Here is a 22,178-nt window from a genome sequence, read left to right as displayed (position 1 = left end):
GGGACTGCAGCTTGAGTTGGTCCTCTTGTTTCTCCCGGCTGCACAGCCCCCCCATCTCTTTCAGGCTGCAGTGTGAGGGCCTTCACGCCCAGTCCTGCTCTGCCAGTCTGCGGGAGCCAGAAGCGGGGAGGGTCTGCTCTGCTCAGGATATCCTGCTGCCTGGCCCCTGTGCTCCCGCCTGGACAAAAACAGGAACTCCAGCGAACACCCTGAGGAGATCTCAGCTGGCACTCTCTGGAAGTGCTGACTACAGGTTTTCCTGTTTGCTCATTCCAAATGCCTCGCGTTCAGATGTATATATTTAGACGAACAGTGCTGTCATTATATCAGTGCAGAACTGCACTTTGTATATATATTCTGATGTCATTAAGCCTACAGAGCTATATTTTGTGAGCTGCCTCTTGGCAGTTCTTGGCCAGGCCACTGTTTAAAGGTAGACTGTCGCCCACGTGTCAAATGGCCAGCGCTCGGCCTGTGTGAATCACTGTAGTGCAGCTAAAAAGATTTGCATCTGGGACTTTCCTTTTGGTTGATGTTCAAACCGGTTGTATAAATGCTTGGCTTAAATGCACAACACACTCGTCTTTGTCCAGGCCATTAAATGTGTCCCATTTTCTCTGTGTGCCTCAGATAAGTGAGATTGAGTCGACGGCCCTGATTATCCTTCTCACTGTACTCCTCTCCTGCCAGGCCCCTGAGGTCACAGCCCGTCCTCAGCAGTGGTCACAACAACACAATAATGTGGTCTGGCTTTCTGTTAAATTATTAATGGCTTTTTCGTTGAGCCTTTATTTGTGCTGTAACTTCACAGAGAGCCATTCAACTCAGTCCTTAATTGTATTAAGGATGCCACAAAGTGTCAGACCCCTGACCTGTAAGAAACCACCAGTGATTGATCCACACAGCCTACTTTAACACTGTCCTGTAGACCAGACTGCAGCAGCAACACATGAAGATACATGAAAAAGAGCTTAAAATCAGGACCGATATGGATATGGAATTCCAAGCTGTCAAAATCGTCATCATGGCCTCAGAAAGTACTGAACTCCACCTTTGAGGCAAAAACGCACTTATCTGATAACAGGTGGGAACTGTACATATTTAAAATAAATACATAAATTAGACACTTTACTTGCTTTAGCTAGATTTAATTCATTCAGGTAATTTACACTGTGCAAGGAAGTCGTATGTAAGATGAGGCTTGTTTAAACCCAGTAGACAGAGGCACTTGAATGTTTATATGAACAAATGGTGTGTAAAGCTTTGTTATTCCCCCTCCCCAGCTGAGACACTGTCTGAGTTTTATACATGCTGTTTTTACAGAGTTTGTCTTAAAGAAAACTGTGGTTTACCTGGACCACAAAGGAAGAAAATGCAGGTTAATTCCTCTCAGTTAGACATTATCTGCAAAACATAAATTTTAAATAACACTGAGGTTTCAAACACCTTGCAAGGGCAGGTGCTTCAGAGGCAGAAATGTTTTGTTGCTCTATATGTGAACAAAAGTGGAAAGTAGTCCTCATAAATATTTATTACAGTATTATATTGTAATGTGCCGCTTACATTGTATTGTGCCAACTAAACATTTATTGATGTTTTTCAGCCTGGTTCTCTGTTGTAATTGTCTGGATGCTCTAAGTTTGTTTAGAGTATAGACTGTAAATTGTTAACTTGAAACCTCTTATTACTCGTTATTTATTTTTATTTGTATTTGTTTTTTGTAAATTTAATATGGTGGTTTCAAGGCTGCATCATATTGATCTCCACGCAGACAACACTAGTGGAATAAAAATAGTTTTGAAGTCCTTGGAGATCTATAGGGTGGTTTGGGTCAACCAATGGAAAAGTGAAACCATTTTATGCATTAGAAACACCTAAAGAATCCATCAGTGCCAGCTTGAATGCTCTCTAATACAGCTGGCTCAGCTACAGGAGAGAGTTAGCATGTAATCTTTCAGCCATCTTATCAAAAAGTCTGTATTATAGAAGAAAAGGAAATGGAAAAAAATGTATAGGCCGGTATAAAATGCTTATAATTGTATTAAAGTTTCCTGGGTTCCTGGATTGAATCTTGTCTCTGGCCTAGAGTTCAATCAGTGACAGACTGTGAACATTCTAATTAGTCTTGCTTATTCTTTTATTTTTTGTGTGCATCTTTTTTTTAAGTCCAACTCAGACATGATATTGACTCTTGTCTGCATCTTCATTACAGGGCTGCTCAGCTAACGCCCCATTGCTAGCTTCCCTTGGTCTGAAATGCTTGAATTTCGACAGCATGCGTGTCCCTCTCTGCAGCATTCAACATTACAGAGATTTTTCTGTCTAAAATGAGTGGAAAGTAAACACAGATTTGGAAAGACTGTTTTTACTGTGTGACCTGGAGGTTAGGCATGAATAAAATTATGCAAAATTGAACTTTGGGTTGAAGAGGCAGGATACAGCACCCTAGCCAAGGGTTTTGTTGCGTGATTCAAACTATATAGATCAGGATGTGGTAAAGGCTTATCTTTGTGTTAGACTGCTTGAATAGGCGGTTTTGTTTTCTCAGACGTTAATTCCCTTGCACACCTACGTTTTGTTTCTGTTTTTCTGATGTGCTTTCCTATAAGATTTGCAAATCTCTGCTACTCTGCTGCTGCACTACTTTTAACATTTCACATGCTATGGCCCCTTTGCCTTATATCTCTAAATTAAGCCCATTCGGTTCGGCATTGTACTTATAAGTGGAAAGAGAGCAATATGAGGGCATTGCCTAACTTCTCTCACTCCTGGGTCCCCTTGGGTAGAATGAGCATTTTAAAACTACAAAGAACAAATGAAAAACATCCATAAAGGATGATATCTGTGGCACTAGAGGAAAATGCATATAGGAAGTCCAGATCTTATCCCCTTAGATAGAATTTAAAGCTTCCTTTTATAGTAGCAAAAATGTCATCCCATACCCTTTTGTAGACTTAAATAATAATGATAAACACCTTTACTCTACAATAGTTTTATCCTTCTCTAATGGTAGGCTCCTGTTCGAAAGGGATGTGCGACAGTTTGACGAAAAAAATGTGATGTCTAAACCAGCACGCTGTAAAACAGATGTTAAGCTGTGACTTCTGGCCGGGCTAATAAGTTGGCTAACTAGTTCAATTTGGGGGCTCAGACTTGATGTCCTGTGACAGAGAAGCGAGTGCCCTGCACGTTCCAGAGACATGTACAGAGTCCCGTTGGTGCAAAGGTTAAACTATCAGTGAATTTCCCAGCACACTGTTTTGCACACAACACTGACAGTCATTGTGCTGGGGGAGCCGGCGGTGGCGGCTGCGGCCGGGGTTCAGGGAAACAGGTCAGCGAGTGGCACTGACAGAGGAAGGGGGAGGTAGATGGCTGAAGCATAGGAGCCTCCCAAACCTGGCTAGCCTTCCTCGAGATCTGCACCTTTTTTAAGCTTCCTACAGGGCATTCATCTAAAGAAACCAGAAAACAAACCAGACATCCTTGTGAGCAATTATCTGTTCCTGTTAAATCACTCCTTTAAAAATTAATGCCATTTCTGCATTCCTGTTTATTTGGTAACACCCTTTTCCTATATTCTGCTTTCAGTCTGACTTCTCTTGGGAAGGGCTGGCCTGCCAGTTATATTAAGGCCTTGAGCAGAGAAAAATAAATAAAAGATGTGGTCTCAGCTGATCAGTGCGTCATTGACAGGAGGAAGCAAATGTCTCCCTTATTGAATGTCTCCCTCACATACAGTGTTACGCCCCAACCTCCATCTCTTGAACCCAACAGAAGGGGGATTCATATCTTGATTTGCTTACTTGATTAAACTGCAGTGTCAGAAGTACTTTCTTCTGAAGGGGGACAAAGACACACAAGTGTAAAGAAATCCAGATGGCTGATGATGGAGAAGCTGAAGGCAAAGCTTGAAGCGGAACAGAAATTAGTTGAGAAATCTCTCTATTTATAAACAGGATAGTCCTGAATCCTAGTATATGTGTGTCGTTGTTTTTATTTTAATGCTTAAGCCGCTTTCGATAGAGATCGAGCTTGAATAATTTTGTTTTAATTGGTTTCCCCTGTCCTGAAACAGTGTTGCTTAAGCTCTTTGTTCCTCAGAGAGTTAAATTCCATTTTAACTGTAGTTAAGCGCAGATCTCCACTCCACAATGCCAGCTAAGCCAACTGTTGCCATTAAGACCCTCGGTTTATTAGGACACAAAGGCATTGTACATGGAATACTGAGAGCTGATGTGAGGTGGCAATTGGACAACTAGCGGGCATCCTTGTTTCATATTGGCCAATAGCAGGGACACGTGGCCTATCTGGGCACAGCATCAAGCCCTTCTTTTACCACCCAGGTGCTGTGGCAGCTGAGCTCAAAGATGCCACATGGCCAAGATTGGGTTTTTCACATGGTGAATAGGGCATCCAGCTTCATCACTGCACTGTACTGTTACCATCAGCATCCCATACACTGGATTGAAAATAAAACACTGCTGCGAATAAATTCCTCTTTGTAACAGTCAGATGTAAGTTTTGCGTTTGAGTGACACACTAGCTCTGACAATGCACATTTTGTTGTGTGACTCTGCCTCTGAATAGGACATTTCCACCAATAAACACACATTTGTGTACATCGCCACGTTTTAAAGTTCTGAAGGGACTCGAGGTTAAATAATATAAGCAGTTAAACTTGGTCTTGAGATAAAGCTATTTTCTTTCATTACAGCAAGTGTTTTGATTTTAATCAATTTAAAGAAAGGCTTTTGAACTAAAATGACAATGTATTTTGGAAGTATTTATTGTATCTTTGTAGTTTACATTAACTGTGCATGGTATTGCATAGTATAGTGCATTGCTATTCAATAATGAAAATATACTGATATTGTAATTTAAATGTTAGTATATTTTCTGAGAGGTGGGTTACAATGTCTTCCACTTTAAGAATGGCTGCCGAATAAGGCTGTTTGTGTGTCTTCCCTCTTCCATAAGGATGTTTAAATTGTGCTCTTTCTCAACAAGAATTCCAGTTTCATCATAGCTGCTGGGAGGAAAAAAAAAAAAAAAATGGAACGCTGTTCTTTGAGAGCAAAGCACTTGCATCAGACACAGATACTAACCTTATGTACCCTCTGCCATGGCTACAGGGTCTGGATCTAAGATCCTGTTGAGAAATAAGGTAAACCCCTTATTTAGGTTTTGAAAAGATACAATTATGTATGATAGTCCAGTGGTTCCCCTAAACGAAGGTGGCAGCATCCCTGAGCACACTTAGTGTCACATTCCAGCTCACCCAATCCCCGATCCTTCTCTAAAACTGCCACCGACTCTTTGCTCTTAAGTGCGATACTGCTACGTTTAATTTTTGTTTTGGCTGATTTAGCTCACTGCCCCCCAAACATCTGTCCATCAGTCTTAGTTCTCTCTGGACTCAGTTTGGAAATAAAGGCAAACTACACCATTTCTAATATTTGCTTGATTGTGACCTAAAATAACATCGGCAACCTGATTTTCCCACCGACCATACTGCTGTAATTATTTGTCATCTGCCTGCTTGAAACATTGCAGCTGGTTCACTTGAAGCAGTTTGAGCCGTCCAGCATGTTAGCGGCCCGGGTTATAGATGTCTGCTTATGCATTTCTATTTGTTTCCAATAGATTCTCTGTATGTGATTAAATGATGTGAGCATATGGCCCGAGATGTGACGATTGCTTATGCTGTTTTTCTGCCTTGATCTGCAGATCCACATACTTTTCTCATTGTGCAGACCATATTCTCACTGCGTGCACATACTGTGCACCCTATACATGCAGGGAGAAGGTCGTAAGAATGACACAATGACTTAAGCATTGATCTATTTTTGCGAGATTGTTTTTGACATGAAATTCCTGACTTGGACAGTTGTTTTTGTGTGCTCCGTAGATAATAAAAATATATTTTGAATGTCCTGTTCACAAACCTATAGATTTTATAATCCTCCCTGCAGCTAGTATTAAGATTGAGACTTCTCTAAGATCAATGTTCAGCTTGGATCGCTTTACCACCACAAAGGTCAGTTATGAGCCAGTAACGTCCTCTGTGTCATGTAGTACTGCTTAACTACTATTCATTCAACATGAAGCTGATCCCATACACTGAGAGAAAGTGATGAATATTGTTCTCGTTAAATTAAGAGGCTTTAAAGTATTATTTCTGTTCACTGAAGTTTTTGAATCTGTTTTATTTCTACAGGCTCTACAGAAACTGGCAAGCCAGTACTTAAAGAGGGATTGGCCAGGCATTAAAACAGAAGAACGGACTGACTATAGGTAATTACTAATAATAACGATGAAGTGGAGGATATTGATAGTGTTGCTTGCTCCCTATTTTTACCTGATAGCTCTCTATCACATGATTGCTAATGCTCCAATTATGTGTTCTGTTTGTCTCTCATTTTTATTTTTTTCCATTTGCACTGCTTGTGTTTCCTTCAGGAATGTCTATGCCGTATGGAAGTCTTTTTTAGAAGGGACTGTACAGGTGACGCAGTCTCGAATTAACATCTGTGAAAACTACAGAAATGAGATTTCGGAGCCTGCCAAGATGGTCAAACTGCTCAAGGAACAGCAGCTGAAAAAGGTACAGCCTTCTCACCAGCACAGCACTGCTACACTATAGGGTGACACTTGCTCGACACACCTACGCTAATTGGTGCTTCTATTTATGTGTTTGTCCAGTAAGAACTACATGTTACAGGATGTAACTAGCTTCCATAGCTTTCCATGTTATAGATCTAGTCATATACAACTGTAAGAGTGCAGTGTTGTATGTACAGGCAGAACACATGTAACCATATAAGTTCCTTCAGAATTAACATTGTTCATGTTAAAGGCTTCCTGACTTCAAAGCCTGCATTTTCTTTCAATTTAATTTCCATTTTTGTGGTGTGCAGGATAAGGGTTGGCCCCCGGGCTGCCCCTGCCCCATAAGACAGTGCAGTGAAATCTGATAAGAAGATTTGTATTAAGAGTGTAAAGAGCAGGTCTGACTTAAACACTGTTGTTAAGGACTGTGGAAATCTGAATATTGCTGCTTTGGTATCCTACAGTATTCAGGGCAAGCCTGCACTTGCATTGGAGACAGAGTTAAGTATTTAACTGCCATTAATGGTATGTGAAGTATGGTACTGGTTGCGTTGGATCCAAATACAATATAACATTTTAACTTCATGATCCTATTCTTTTAGAATGTGTTACTGTGATTACTGGATAGCAACAAAGAGAGAACTTAATTGGTTTCTTTCAGGATGCCTGTCGGAAAGCTTGAAACTGTCTCTGGTGAGGTCGAAACGTGTCTGAAGGACTACATGTTATTAAGAAAACCACTAAAAACACTGCGCATGAAATGGTTCCTGCTGTACAGGAAAAGACAGTATCTCTCCCTGTGCGTCTCCCGCTGTGTTCCTCACAGTGTTGTCTGTGTTGTTTTCCAGTGTATAGAGCAGCTGACGCGGATCCAGGCTGAGCTTCAGGACACAGTCAAAGACCTGGCCAAGTCCAAGAAGAAATACTTTGAGATGGAGCAGATGGCCCACGCAGTGAGGGAGAAGGCAGACATCGAAGCCAAGTAAGTGCGCTGTTAGTGGGAAATGCATGACTGTGAGGCACTCCTGTCTCTCGATTACTAGGTGTGAGGAGCTTTGAAATGCAGGGCACCACCTTTAGTCATATTTGCTCCAGAAGTTTTTTGTTTTCCCAAAGATATAAATAATGTACCATATTTAGCTCCTTATGCACATGAAAAATCTCTCTTCGACAACACCCATACATAGGAGAGAAAAACATAACAAATAAACTGTCCTATAATACCGATTTTTGTGAGAGTATTCTCATTTCTACCAATAGGAGATGTTAGGATTAAAATACATAGAAGTGTAATACAAAGCAAGCTAGACAAAAAAAAAAAAAAAATTGGAATCTTTCTGGTTTTTGCTATTCTTTTCACTGATTTGAGACCCCTTACAAAATTGCCAGCTGTGGATTGGTGCATGGGTGTTTTATTTTAAATTCCAACTTTCCTGCCTACTTTGGCAATACATTTTTCCACCCCTTTGCAGGACAGAGAGGTTTTGTTTTGGTAGCAAAAGTTGTGATACCTACAATAACTGTGCTGTCTTTTGAGCGAGCGATTTAAGGGTTTAAGGGATTTCGGTCTAGACATAAGTGGTGTCAAATCGGACACATTCATTATGTGACAGTTGGTACAGTATGGGTTTGATGCATCACAGATTGCCGTACCCTCCTCTATTACTTGTTGGTCTTCCTGTGAGAGATAATTATATATTTTTCTTTTCACAGCGGCCCATATATAGTAGGTCTTGCTAGATACTCATATCAGAGGACATTTACAAATGATCATCTCTCCTCTCTGACTTGTGGGCTAAAAGCAGTGAGGGGAAGTTTGAATTGGGGTTTCTCCTGAAGAAATGGAAACCCAAAACCTTTATAAGCGGAAAATCTGTTCTACCCCTACCATTCAAGATACGAGAGATGTCCAGTTTCAATTCAAGCTACCCTGCCTAGTGAGGGTTAACATTGAGGTCCCATGTATCTGGATAGTTTACAATCCCATTCTCATTCGACAAAACACACCCTAACGTTAGAATGATAATGATTTCCTGAAAGAAATTTGCACGGGTGCGTTTTTGTATTTTTCTCCTGTTAGGATTGAACAATTTTGACCACAGTACAATTCTTTGGGAGATCTGGTCTCTGTAGTAGATGTCTAAGACTCCCAGTTATACTTGGAGGTGCCCACTGAGCCAATCTGAAGTCTCGTTTGGCTCTTGCTGCTGGTCAGTGGGTCTCTTATGTCCATCCATGAATGGGTCTGTATGACAGTTTCTGTTTTTTTGCTGGGTCTTGGCAGCTCTACATAGCGCTTGGCTCTGTATGAATATAAATTGTCATTAGAGCGTTAAACACATCTGAAAATTTGGGAGGGGAAAAGACCTCAGCCTCCTAAGAATACTTACATTGTGTTGAGTGGATGCAGTTCGAGACAGTATTGGTTCAATGTTGAAATGTTTAGCACTTTTGAAATGTTATTTGCCTAACCTTTTCCTGTGGAATAACAATAGACTACAGCCTCATAAGATGCAACATAATGGGAGTCTGCTATCAAAATGCATCTTTGGGGCACGGTTGCGCCAGATTTTCAACTGAAGCGATGCGGACTCGACTCGTCAGACTAAAAGCCTCCCTCGCGCCACACTGTGTGGTTTATGACAAGAATGCAGAATTTGTTAAACATGCGCCATCCTGACTTGGCTCGATTCACATTCTGCCTATAACTGTCCTAAGCACACGCTGCCAAGAGGAAGACTGGAACGGGGGAAATGCCACTGGCTTCGAATTACATTATTGATGGCCCAGTCGTAGCAGCCTGTTTGCAGTGTGTTTTATTACCTGTTGTAAACTCTAAATTGAGCTTACCGGTTAGTAGTGCTATTCCAGTTATTCAACGAGAACTTTCTTTGCCACGGCCATAAATTATCGAAATCAACTTCCTGATTTAGCTCTCACCTTATCACTTATTTATCACCCTTGTTTTTTTAAAGATGTTCTTTTATTTATTTTGTTACCTCTCTTCCCTGTTCCAGGTCCAAACTGAGTTTATTTCAGTCACGGATAAGTTTACAGAAAGCAAGTGTGAAGGTGAGTGATGTGTTCAAACAAGTTAAAAATAAAATCTGTTTATTTTGGTATCCACTGGGACGTTTTCCTTATTTTTGTAATATGCACTTCTCTTATACTGTGGGTAGAATATCCTGAAACCAAAGCAAGTGGTTTTATATTCTACAGTTGATCGAAAGAGAGAGGGTAGCAGTCTCTGCTTTTAAGGTTCATATTGATTTCGGTTACTGAAATAGCAGATAATAAACCACTTCACTGTCAAATGCTTTGTCAGAAGGTTATACACAAACAGTCTCACGTGCTGAATTACAAGGATAAACCTGAGTAGGATAAGTAATCAGATTTCCAGGTTTCTTTGGTTTGTTAGATTAATTGACTTTGAGCAGGGCCAGAGTAGAAAGAGTTGATAAGAGTTGCACATATTTCCCCCTCTGTTGTATAACACTTTACCTGTCCATTTCAGTTAAAAGCCAAGAGGAGTGATTGTAACTCGAAAGCCACGCACGCCAGGAACGATTACCTTCTCACGCTAGCAGCTGCCAATGCACACCAGGACCGTTACTATCAGATAGACCTGATCAACTGCATCAAGGTGAGGGAACTGCAACTATGTGGGGATAGGGAAACGGGAGCCTGGACAACAGGGATACACTAAAAGAAAATCTACATTCCTGCTGATCGAAGCTTAGTATTATAGATCAAACCCTCTCAGACCAACTAGTTTTATTTCTACCTGCTCTGGGAAATCTAGAACAGATTAATCTGAAATCATAAAAAAGACAAGGAATCGTATGAATCATACAGCTGAAGAGCTCAAGCCCGAGCTGTGAGTGGTTCTCATCCTCCAGCAGTGACACACTGAACAGGTTTCATCAGCGCTGACGGACTACCTGCGTGTAGGAGGGCAGCAATCCATCATGTTCAAGGACTCATTTGCAAAAAAGAAAAAAGAAATATCTGCAGTGAGGTTAAACCGAGAGTACAGAGCCTGGTTCCACACAATTGAGCAAGCCTTAACATACAGGTCATACAGTTGTGACCAAACATATTCATCCCTTGTATCATTGACCTTGTGCCTTATGCAGTACTTGAGTCAGACAGTGATGCCGTCATCCAGTCATGAGGGAGTACTGCCACAAAACTGGACAATATCACCATCGTTGCGATTGGTCATTGCTTTGTATTTACATCATCCACTGATACAATCTTGGGACTCTCATCTGTACTGCACAGGAAGTTATATTGTAGTTTGGCTGCATATTTTGGTCTATCTAATGTGACAACATCCATGGATTAGCTTGCAATATCTGTGCCTTGAGGTATGGACGTACAAAGCAATCCGTTTTGTAACAGTTTGGTTCTTAGACTGCTGGGAGGTACTTCTTGAAGCTCCTCTATGTAAATTATTCCTGGTATGTGTGTCTTGCAGTTACAAGGGTAATTTCTAGCCTCATTCTCTCAAGGGGCTGAGAAACCGCTTCTTACAATTTGTGACAAATGTTTAAAACAGACCTTTCTCTAGAGTCTGTTGCGAAATGAAATTTAATTTACTCTGTGCTCTCCCAAAGTGTGTCTGTAGAGCTGCCACATTCCTAGTTTCAATCTGTCCCTTAGATCCGAGTCGTTCAGGCGGCGGTTGTTTTTTCGCTTCGGCTTTGCTGAGTCCGACATGATTAACTTTTTAAGTGTGAGACCTGTTACTTGTTGCGCTGGTTCGTTTAGTCATTTAAGCACTAATGATCCACTTTACCATCACTGGAAAATGTCATGGGAGTGTTCTGTCACTGCTATAGCAGGAACATATTGTAAGGTGTGTTATTCACTGCATTATTTATTTTTTTCATGATCGTTATCTTTGCTCCATTATGCCGCAATATCTAGTGATGGTAGGACATGATTTCCATAATTATTGGACAGTATTTGTGCGACCCTGTGCCGTGCTATAATGTACCAAGATGTTTTGAGACATTTGTCACCAAAAATAAGACCCTGGTTGTGTTGTAAGAGACCACGCAAAACTCACATAATTAAAGCTATGTTCATCAGTATCAAGTTTATACTCCTAGACACGGTTATCATTGGAAATATGCAAAATTGTTCTTTATGTATATGGTATGTGTACGTCCTTTTCTTTCGCTGTCATTTTTTTGTTTTGTTATCGGCATTGAAAGTCAGTGCCTTTCTCGTAACCTTTGTAGCAAGATAGACTGGAGTTTACTGTAATTACTGTCACCAGACCTTTTAATTCAAAGTGTGACTCAGCCTGATATCACAAGATGCTCCAAGTATTATTTTTTTTGTCTACTAATTTCAAGAAGCCGACAAACAGAATCGCCCTCCCTGGGGAGGTGGGGGTGGGGAGGTAGAATCTCCAGCTGCTGATGGAGAGCAGCCCACGACCAATCGAGACGAGGCATCACATGAAAGTTCCTTAGCATGCGTTCAGTCTCGAGATGCTACCTGTTGTGAAGATGACGGAAGTTCATATTTTTTACAAATGATTATTCCTTTGTTATAAGAATATTGAGAATTGGCGATAATTCATTTTGAATGCTCAGCTTGGCACTATTTGATGTCTGTTGTAGAAGGAGTTCCTTCAGAGACTTGCAGATCCCATTGCATCTGATTGCTGTGTTACTTGATCAAGTCCCATTCTTGCTGGAGACTCCATCTGTCCTCTCAAACTTTTTGCTTTGTATTAAAAAATACTATACAAATAAAATAGCAATAAAAAACAGCCATGTGCTCTGGGGGTAATTTGAAATTACTTCAGACTATTTTGGCAATCAATCAGCCCCTGCAGATATTATTTCCCTAGTTTCCTCAAGTGAATTTAGTGTGTGAAGGGGATGAATTAGAAATTGTCAGGATTTTTTAGTTACTGTATCAGAGATGAGAGATTTGTGTTGTGAATGCTCAGTCCCATTGAAAATGGTGCACACTTGCGTGCTGCCACTGCATGTTAGTGACAGAGAAAAAAAAGCATTAAAACAGCATTATCCTGATTGACAGTTCTAGTTGTAATGTCTTGTATGGCCTATTAGTAATGGCTCTTTGTTCAGCAGCACAGGACTGTATGGTAAGTGTGGACTTATATAAGCGGTATACAGACAGAGCAATGACAAATAAGAGCACCAATTCTTTTCATGGGCCTTGCTTGTGGCTACATAATAAAATCTAAATTATAACAGAAAAGCCTTCGGTGATAAATAATTTATCAGCAGTTTTATGACAATGTGCCGAGGCTTGGGGGTAGCAAGCTGTGGTATATACACTGCACTGTCCATCCTCTTTGATATGCTTAAAGTTACAAAGGTAATGATCCAAATGACGTCATTGAGGGATTAATAGAAATCCCCAGGCTGGTGTGTTTGGAATATGCAGCTCTTGGCGCACAGGAGTCTGGAAAGAGAAACAACGCGGGAGCCGGTGCAGTGAGCAACAGAACCCCCTTCTGGTGAACAGCGATACCTCTCCCCAGTTAACTAGGATAGCATGCGCTGGTATTTTAGCATTTCAGATAAACATCATAACCTTTAGAGAAATGACAGAATAATTTCCTGCATACATTCAGATTAGGCTGTAGACTGTAATGACAATCTAATTTTCTAGATGCTGTGAAATTTGTTCGACTCTTTTAAGCCCCTTAATTACTCCTGTTAGTGTTGTTTTGAAGGCTGGATTGAATGCAGTGATTTTCACTCTGATGCACAACCAGACATGTTTGGGCTCCCTTACCACAGCAGCAGGTACATACCTGTCTTGTGTTGATGTTGTGGTTCTTATTATTTTTCTCTTCAGTTATGGTAGGCTCAAGAAAACTGGTTGGTCCCCCATAAATCCAAACAAGTCCCTGTTTACTACTCTTACAGCCCACCTCAGACAACATTTTGGTCTTGTCATTGCTTCTCAAGTACAAACTTTTGTTGACTTTGCACTCTGAGTATTATCTTCAGGATTTGCTGCGCTGTCAAACATCTAACCTTAAAGTGCACACCTCTCATAAAATCTAAGTCCAAGCACCTCACTAGTCTTTATATGACCAGTGACATCACTGTGCAAATGACAGAGGTTGGTAATTTCATCATTGCCATTTACATTTTGAATGTGTGATTTGCCTCAAACCGCCCTTTTGCATAGAAGTTAGAAAAACAAACGCATCGCTGATCGCGAAACTGTCCACCTCTGTGCAATCGTATGGATGGTGTACCTTTTTGTTCAAGCGCGGATTTGAATATGTGAATGTAAAGCAAACGGTTTTCCCTTAATTGAAAATTGATTTGAATACAAGCTTGAACAGTTTGTCAGCATATTTTTGCATGATGAGCACTTAACACACAGGGGATTACTATGGTGTTTGTTTTTTAGCTTTAACTCCAAGACTCCTTTTTCAGGACTGTCTACAAAACCCTAGCATTAGCCCTAGAGTAGGTGTTGGCTTCTTGGTGTGTCATTTTCCTCTGTCTGGGCCGAGACCTAAGCAGGGACCGGAGTTGTTGTCATTGTTTTTTTTGAAGAATGATCTCCTCCATCCGCAATGGTATTATAACACCAAAAATGTTCAAAGCTTGAATTTTCTCATGATTTAAACACTACTATAATTGGATAATTGCCGAAAGCAGAAGGGACTGGGAGATGTTGGCTTTCATTCTGGACAGTACCTCCACCCTGACAAGGAAATTCCCCAATACCAACATCACTGCATTGCTTCCTGCAGACACAAAGGTTGAGAGCGTGTGTAGTTGTTTATAGAAAGGCACCACCAATTAGCATGGCTGCTTGTGCCGCAGCCCCGTGAGATGGCCTTCTGAACGGCTAAGACCTTCTTTTTGCTTCTCATTAAAAAACGCAATACATGCCTGTCCCCTTTAGAGCTGACATTTAGAGTCTTTCTGAATGTGTGGCACAGTGTGAACATGTAAAAGGATTTATCTAGGCACTCAATACCACCCAGATTCTAGTGTCATTTCACAGTCAAGTTTCTGTTGTCTTATTTCAGCAAAAGAGTGTTTTCAGGATTAGGTACAGGATTAATGGTAGAGGCTCAGAATACTTTGGTGGTCTCCCATTAAATCTCTTATACGCTTCATAAAATAACCAGAATGATGTTTTCCCTGCTTTTAATAAAGGAATTGCCAGAAAAGATGCTTATTTGATTTTGTCAACAGCCCAAATGAGGTGTGGCATTTTACGGAAGCAGTGTTGTGTATTTTAATGGAGGTCTGGTAGAAGACAAAAAAGGTATGTTGTGGATAGACAACAAAGTTAAATACCATGAGGTGACACTGGGACCTTCTAGATTAATGAAGGGGGTACATATAGAGGAACAATGAGCCCTCGGGTGCAGCTTGAACTGCTTTTGGAGGTAGGTAGCTAGAGTGGAATTATTTTATACTGTGCTCTTATTATGGTATTCTATATCATTCGTGAGCAGTTAACATTTTGAGAGTGGTCTGCTTTTTATTTCTCTAAAACAGGCCTTCATGGTTTTAGTGGCTTACAGACGACCACGGAAGATTAAGATAATTAGACAGTGCAGTTGGTTAAAAATAAAGAAAATGGCCCTCACTGAAGAGTTGCTATTTTTAAGGGTTTTCATTCAGTTTCAGGCTGCTTAGTTGGGTTATCACTGTCGCCCTGTGCTGCACAAAAACAAAACCAGGAAATGCCTGGATCTTGGCCCTCCGAGTCGGGAAAGAACAAATAAGTCGGATGGCCTGGAGGGCTCCAAAAGGTCGGGGGTCAGGCCTGGGCCTCTGTTGACCTGCACTCCTGTCACGCAGAGCTGTTTTTGTCATGTTGTTGATTCACAAATCCTTCCTAAAATTTGAGATACAGAGGAACACATATCAGTATAAAAGCTGTAAAGTAAGAATGCTTTCAAAAATAGACATATTAATAATATTATTTATCAATTAACTAAATGCAAAGTGAGTGAATAGAAGAAAAATCTACATCAAATCAATATTTTGCCCTTTGCCTTCAAAACAGCATATATACACCGATCAGCCATAACATTATGACCACTGACGGGTGAAGTGAATACACTGATAATCTCGTTATCATGGCACCTGTCAGTGGGTGGGATATATTAGGCAGCAAGTGAACATTTTGTCCTCAAAGTTGATGTGTTAGAAGCAGGAAAAATGGGCGAGCGTAAGGATCTGAGCGACTTTGACAAGGGCCACATTGTGATGGCTAGACGACTGGAACAGAGCATCTCCAAAACTGCAGCTCTTGTGGGGTGTTCCTGGTCTGCAGTGATCAGTACCTATCAAAAGTGGTCCAAGGAAGGAAAAGCGGTGAACCGGCGACAGGGTCAGGGGCGGCCAAGTCTCATTGATGCACGTGGGGTCCGATCCAACAGATGAGCTACTATAGCTCAAATTGCTGATAAAGTGAATGCTGTTCTGATAGAAAGGTGTCAGAACACACAGTGCATCGCAGTTTGTTGCGTATGGGGCTGCGTAGCCGCAGACCAGTCAGGGTGCCCATACTGACCCCTGTCCACTGCCGAAAGCGCCTACAATGGGCACGTGAGCATCAGAACTGGACCACGGAGCAATGGAAGAAGGTGACCTGGTCTGATGAATCACGGGTTCAAGGTGTTGACTTGGCCTCCAAATTACCAAGATCTCAATCCAATTGAGTATCTGTGGGATGTGCTGGACAAACAAGTCTGATCCAAGGAGGCCCCACCTCGCAACTTACAGGACTTAAAGGATCTGCTGCTAACGTCTTGGTGCCAGATACCACAGCACACCTTCAGAGGTCTAGTGGAGTCCATGCCTTGATGGGTCAGGGCTGTTTTGGTGGCAAAAGGGGGACCTACACAATATTAGACAGGTGGTCATAATTTTATGGCTGATCAGTGTATATAGCAGACATCAGATCTGGTGAAATATAATACATATTAGTAAACAGAATTGCACATTATCAGTGATACTGCATGTCTTTTCCCTGCTTTCTATTTCTGATTGATTGGTTCAGTCTAAAGTCCTGCTTGCTCTTCATAGAAGTGCAGACTTCTTTGTTTTGAAAACTGCGTTTTTTGTTTTCACTGGGCAATACCTGAATACTCCTTATTACTTTCATTATAATTGAAACACTACTTTAAACTCTTTAACTGCACGGGAACCGTCTCTCACTTATGTAATTGGAAGTTTAAATTCTTGAAATACTGCCCGACCTGATACATTTTGTGAATTATGAAAATGTTTTAAAGACAAGTAGAGGGTCCGTCATTCTTAATTGAAGGCCACAGAGATGTGTGACATGTCTCAGCATCAATTGGATCATTCTGGGTGTGATAACTACTAGTTTGTTTTATATATTTTCCTCTTACAGGGACAGAATCCTTGCATTTGTTTAACATTAACTTGTTTCTCTCCTAACAGGCTCTGGATGGAAGTATATATGATCATGTCAAGGATTATTTAATATCATTCTGCCGGACTGAACTCGAGGCCTGTCAAGCCATTCACAACACATTCCAGTTCCTTTTGGAAAAATCCAGTCGAGTGAGTCATTTTTTTATTATTGTAATTTTTTTCCCATAATTCTTTTCCTGCCGCCTTCTTGTCGCTCATCTCAAACAAAGGCACCAGAGTTCGTCTTGAATTTCAGCTAAACTGGAGTAATAACCCTCTCTAGATTATAAAGCAAAAGCATAATTAATATGTTATTAATGTAGTTAACTCAGTTAATCTCTAATTATTGTATTTGTTAAACATTGTGTCTGTCATATCTATTCCAAGATTTTAGCCTTGTATGAGGGCTATATCAGAGTGTTCTGAAAACATTCTAGATTTGGTTAGAACTGGATTTTTGGCCCGAATCCTCTACTCAATCCATCCTAGTGTATTGCTGTTCTATTCCCTGTGTCACATCCAGTGCTTACTGAAGAGAGCTCTTCTCTCCAGGTGCCAGAGAAATTACCTTCCCCCGCTGTATGTGAACGATATTGATAGTGTTTGTGATTTCTCAGGTGATGCAGGACTTCAATCAGCAGCTGTTCATGCAAGAAAACCCAATGTTTCACAAAGCACAAGCCTTCCTGTTTCAGCCCAGTGACAGTGACATGGTAGGTTCCTCTCTTTACCTCTTATGTTGTTCTGGTGGGCTTTTGGGGCCCAAATTGGTATTGGTTGGCATGAAGTCTGTATCTGGGCACACAAAAATATTGCACAAGCACATAATTTAATTAAAGCACTACCTGAATAATGCTGACTTTTCAGACTAGTGGAGACAACCGAACAGAGATCTAAAACATTATATTCTTACAGGATTGCAAGACTGTACATTTGTTTTAGTACAAGTTTACACACTAAAGGACAGATTGCCCTGCTCTACAGTAGCTTTATAAATCCTAGTTTTGTCTTTAATGTCACATTCCAAACAGGTGCCATGGGTTCTGTAAAATCATTTCAATACCGAGTTCACTTTTATTTGTCATATTTTAATTAATCATACCCCAGCGATAGTTTCGGAGAAATTGCTTTTGGACTAAAGAGGTAGAAAGTTATTTTTGAAATTAAAGCACAAGGCGCACACATACATTTCTCAGGCTCAACCACAATCTCATTACATCATTAGCAACTCTGTTTATAGAAACACACAAATGCTTGCATTCTTGAGTCCACTGCTCATTTGGGTTTCTATTCTGGCCTGTTACTAGAAATACTAACACTAAGTCTTATTGCATTACTACAATCAAGCCATTGTCGGGCAGTGTCAAAATGTTTATCGGGGCTCTTTAACTTTATTACCAGTCATGCACATTTTTCTTAAAAAATGATGAAAGCCTATGACCTAAACATCAGTTACACAACTACAGAAATATGACTATTGAGTCCTTCTCATAACACCACAGTTATCTCTTTTTTTACATAAATGAAATAGTGGCAACTGTTTTAGAGTCTGTATGGCAATCGTGGTCGTTTCATTTAATTTCTTGCTATAGCAGTTAAGTTTCCATAGCAACTCCTCAATCCAGAGATGGCTCGCTGCGTCTGGCAGCGGCCCGGAGGTCAACTGTCAGAATCCCCTCTCTAATGGGAGAGCCACACAACATGAATATCTTACTTACACACTTTCAGTAGAAGTAGATACCTTTGACTAATCTGCTAGCTTCCTCTACTTGTGTTTTTGTGAAACTAATGCCTCTGCACTGTCTTCTTAACCCTGTCTCCTGTAACTGTCCCTGTCCTTGTGCACTTGTGTATTTGCTGTTCAGAGTTTAAACGCCGTCCAGTTGGTGGACATTGAGCCTTCGCCTGTGAGTGCAATGAGAATGACCTTGGCCGAGGTATACCGTGGTATACAACAGAACTGCTTGTGTGTGCGCTTGGTGTCATGTGGGATCAGTTCATTTGCATGCAGGTCAGGGGATGGGGCTCCCATTGGACAGTGTTCACATAAAGCCAGGTGAATGCCAGGCTGCATGTTTTCACATTTTGTGTTTCCAACAGACCGAGAATGTGCAGCTGCAGTTTATTTATTGATCGCAAAGTTCAGGTCTTTCAGGATGTAAATATAAACATTACCGGTGGGGGGGGTTATAGCACACGGCGAAGGGCACTGTAAGTCCTACTGATCAAGCTTTGCAAATATGCTGTCTGCTGATTCTCTCTCACTGCTGAGGTAACTGCTGTTTATGGGATATGCACATGACTGTAACCCTACCGAGAAAGTGCCAGAATTGTGAACATGCTTTAGTTTCTGGTAATTTCACTCATTTTCGATCTCCCCTTCTCTATTGTTTTTTTTGCTTCCCTTGCTTTTTAGTCTATTTGGTGCCCATTTAAACAACAACTACAACCAAAAAAACTGTTCTATTTGGAAGCGCAGAGAAACCTTCATTCGTGCAGAGAAAGCTGTACTTGAATTACCTTCTGCATAGAAAATATTCAACATTGTAGCAACCAGCAATTGGTCTTCAAAGACAAACGCATGGCAGTGATTAGGCTGCTGGAGGTGGATTCTTCCCAAGACCAAAGGCTGGATTGTATGTTTTTCATGCAGTTCAAACACCCAGTTTAGTGATAATGACGAAGCTCCAAATGCAAAATATTTGAACTTTAAAATCTATATTTATTTACTGCAGTTGTTGTTCTTAAGTCTGGTGCTAAGCCAGTACTTCAGCAGACCCCGTAGTTAGTTAGAAGAAGCATTCATTTAATAAGGTTCTACATTTACATTTCAGTATTTAACTGAAATAGTACCGCTACCAGTCACAACAACTCCTGCAGGATCATTTCTAGATCATTCTCTGCATTTTATGGATTTATAACCGTTTTACTGCTCCAGGCTGTAAAACTCGTACCACACACCTAAGGGAGTATTTCACACTTGAGTAGGTGAGTCAGGAAAGTGCTGAATTTACATCTACCCTCGATATGAAATCCTTTCTGCTTGTCTGTGTGTTTCTGTAATCGCTTCCCCTTCTCTGCAGAGCGCAGTCTTAATATGACTTCTCTAGCAGTACACGCAGCCATCCAGAGAGCTCTGTGATTTCACTGCGTTTCTTTAATTTCCCCCCATGAGCTGACTTTCAGTTATTACATGTTTTCGTCATTTCAGAATCTGCTCAGTTTCAATATATTTAAAGGCTACAAGGCAGTAATTTAGTTTGCCTTGGGAGGTGCTAAAGAAAGACTACACTGTGTTATAAACAGCTCTGAGTTTAGTGTTGGAAGAGTCTTATGATTAACAACAAATAAAAGACTCTACCTTCTCCTTCCTAGCCAGAGTGAAGAAAGGTTAATGCTGGGTATTTAATGGCAGATTGAGTTCCCTGTCCCAGGTGTGTGCTGGCAGGCTGGGCGGCCGACTCAGCTATGACGAGCCGTGCCCTTCACCAACCCCTCTCTCCTGCGTTGAGCCGCTGCAGAACGGACAATTTGTTAACTTTAGGGTTTATTTTCATTGGAAATCAAACAGGCAGAAGTCTGTTCCTTTTAAAATATTAGTAATTTGATATTCTCGCTGGGAAATTAGCGAAAAAAGCCTGCGTTGAGGGGAGCGCAGTGTTGGTGGAAGGCTGGGCTCCGTGTTAAAAGAAAGCAGTCATTTTTGTGGAGTCTCACTCTGGCGTTGAACCCTGCAGCGCTGACACGCAAACTCCGCGTTTCATCTAATACTGCCAGCCCCCTTGTCAAGCCACTGGGTTTAAAGCAAGAGGATTAGATAGGTATTTTATTTTCTAGGATAAATCGAAAAAGGAAAAAAAAAAATGCTGACTTTAAAGACATTCACCTTAATTTTCAATTGTGAAGCCTCTTAGAAATATTGAACCGGTTCAGGGGTATTTCAGTCTGATGAGGATTTTATTTCTAGTGGAACATTTTGATTAGATTTCCCCCCCTTTCCAACTAGGGTAAATTGTTGCAATCTGTATGATAAATGAAAAGAGGAATTGTCTTTAACCAGTTGTTCTCACGATAGCATTAGGGCAGCATGTTCATTTGGCGGGAAGCAGTCAGCTATATTGTGACAGCCATTTTTCCCCCCTGTCAGAATGCTTTCCTTTAGAGCTCCTTTACAGTCCGATGTGCATATCCCCTAAAGAGAGGCTTTTACCATTGTGGAATGGGGTTAGATTGTACATCATGTGAATTTGCTCTGGTTGTGGTGCATGTTCATGGGAAAATCTCTACAGATCATCATTGGTTAATTTTTCCTGTACAGTTTTGATGCTGGCTTCCATCTGCAGAGTATACAGAAAACATGCGTGAGTCACTGTCACTTTCTGAGCAAAATGTGGCAAGGATGCAGCTTCCAAATGCTGCTGATCCACACATTTCAACTTGTATCAAGCTTAGTCCTGAGCTGAGCTGAGCTAATTTGCGGTGTCTTCTTGTTCCCCTGCGTCTCTTGTAACCAAGAGAAACAATATTTTCTCCTGAATAAGCTTAGAGGTAACTGAGTAACATCATACAATCACTTTGGTCTCACTTGTTGTGAATAGGTGTATAATGTGATTGTTTTGCAATCCAATAAAGCAGAATGCAGACCATCTATAAACAAGCCAGTTCTGTAGCAAAACAGTCCAAAATTAATCAAGTTTTTCCCCAAAATCAAAACAATTGATGAATCACAATTTTTCCCCTTCAGCAGTGAAACTAGTATACAAATATTGTGCTGTTTTCTTGATATACTCGGCATCATTAATTACTATCAGACACCTAAGAGAGAACTTCGTATGCTTTTCTGACTTGGTCTTAATTGACAAGTGAGGAGGTCAGCTTCATAATCAACGGTGTTGAGTGGGTCCCTGTGCGTTGTCTGTTAGTATTGTCATTTATTCCCCATGGAGCTCTCTAGCCTACATACGTGTATTAACCCTTATGGTTACGAGGTGAGTATATGCTTAAACCCCTATGCTATTTTTGTTTCTATGCTTTCTGTCTTTACTGCTGTCTGTTCAGTTTCCATTTGGGGTTTTGTCACAGATGACCAAAAAAGCATTGAAAATCATTTGTAAGTATAGTGGTACAATTGAAGGAAAATGTTTT

General features: G+C 40.8%; 1 protein-coding gene across 2 annotated transcripts in view; it reads left to right on the top strand.

The window, feature by feature from the left end:
* The window catches only part of fchsd2 (FCH and double SH3 domains 2), a 70,086-nt gene that overhangs the window by 34,770 nt on the left and 13,138 nt on the right, over nt 1-22,178 (top strand). Inside the window, exons 4-11 of one of the 2 annotated variants that reach the window (XM_066699333.1) lie at nt 6,221-6,297; nt 6,463-6,607; nt 7,461-7,594; nt 9,630-9,684; nt 10,127-10,255; nt 17,061-17,183; nt 17,651-17,746; nt 18,899-18,970. In XM_066699333.1, coding sequence (XP_066555430.1) covers nt 6,221-6,297; nt 6,463-6,607; nt 7,461-7,594; nt 9,630-9,684; nt 10,127-10,255; nt 17,061-17,183; nt 17,651-17,746; nt 18,899-18,970 — 831 coding nt within the window. The remainder of the gene's footprint in view (nt 1-6,220; nt 6,298-6,462; nt 6,608-7,460; nt 7,595-9,629; nt 9,685-10,126; nt 10,256-17,060; nt 17,184-17,650; nt 17,747-18,898; nt 18,971-22,178) is intronic. The other variant, XM_066699334.1, reaches the window with a different exon arrangement.

Source organism: Amia ocellicauda, chromosome 3 (assembly GCF_036373705.1).
Source record: "Amia ocellicauda isolate fAmiCal2 chromosome 3, fAmiCal2.hap1, whole genome shotgun sequence".
Taxonomy (NCBI): domain Eukaryota; kingdom Metazoa; phylum Chordata; class Actinopteri; order Amiiformes; family Amiidae; genus Amia; species Amia ocellicauda.
Note: the sequence above shows the minus strand (reverse complement) of the source record. Positions and strands in the feature narration are given on the sequence as shown.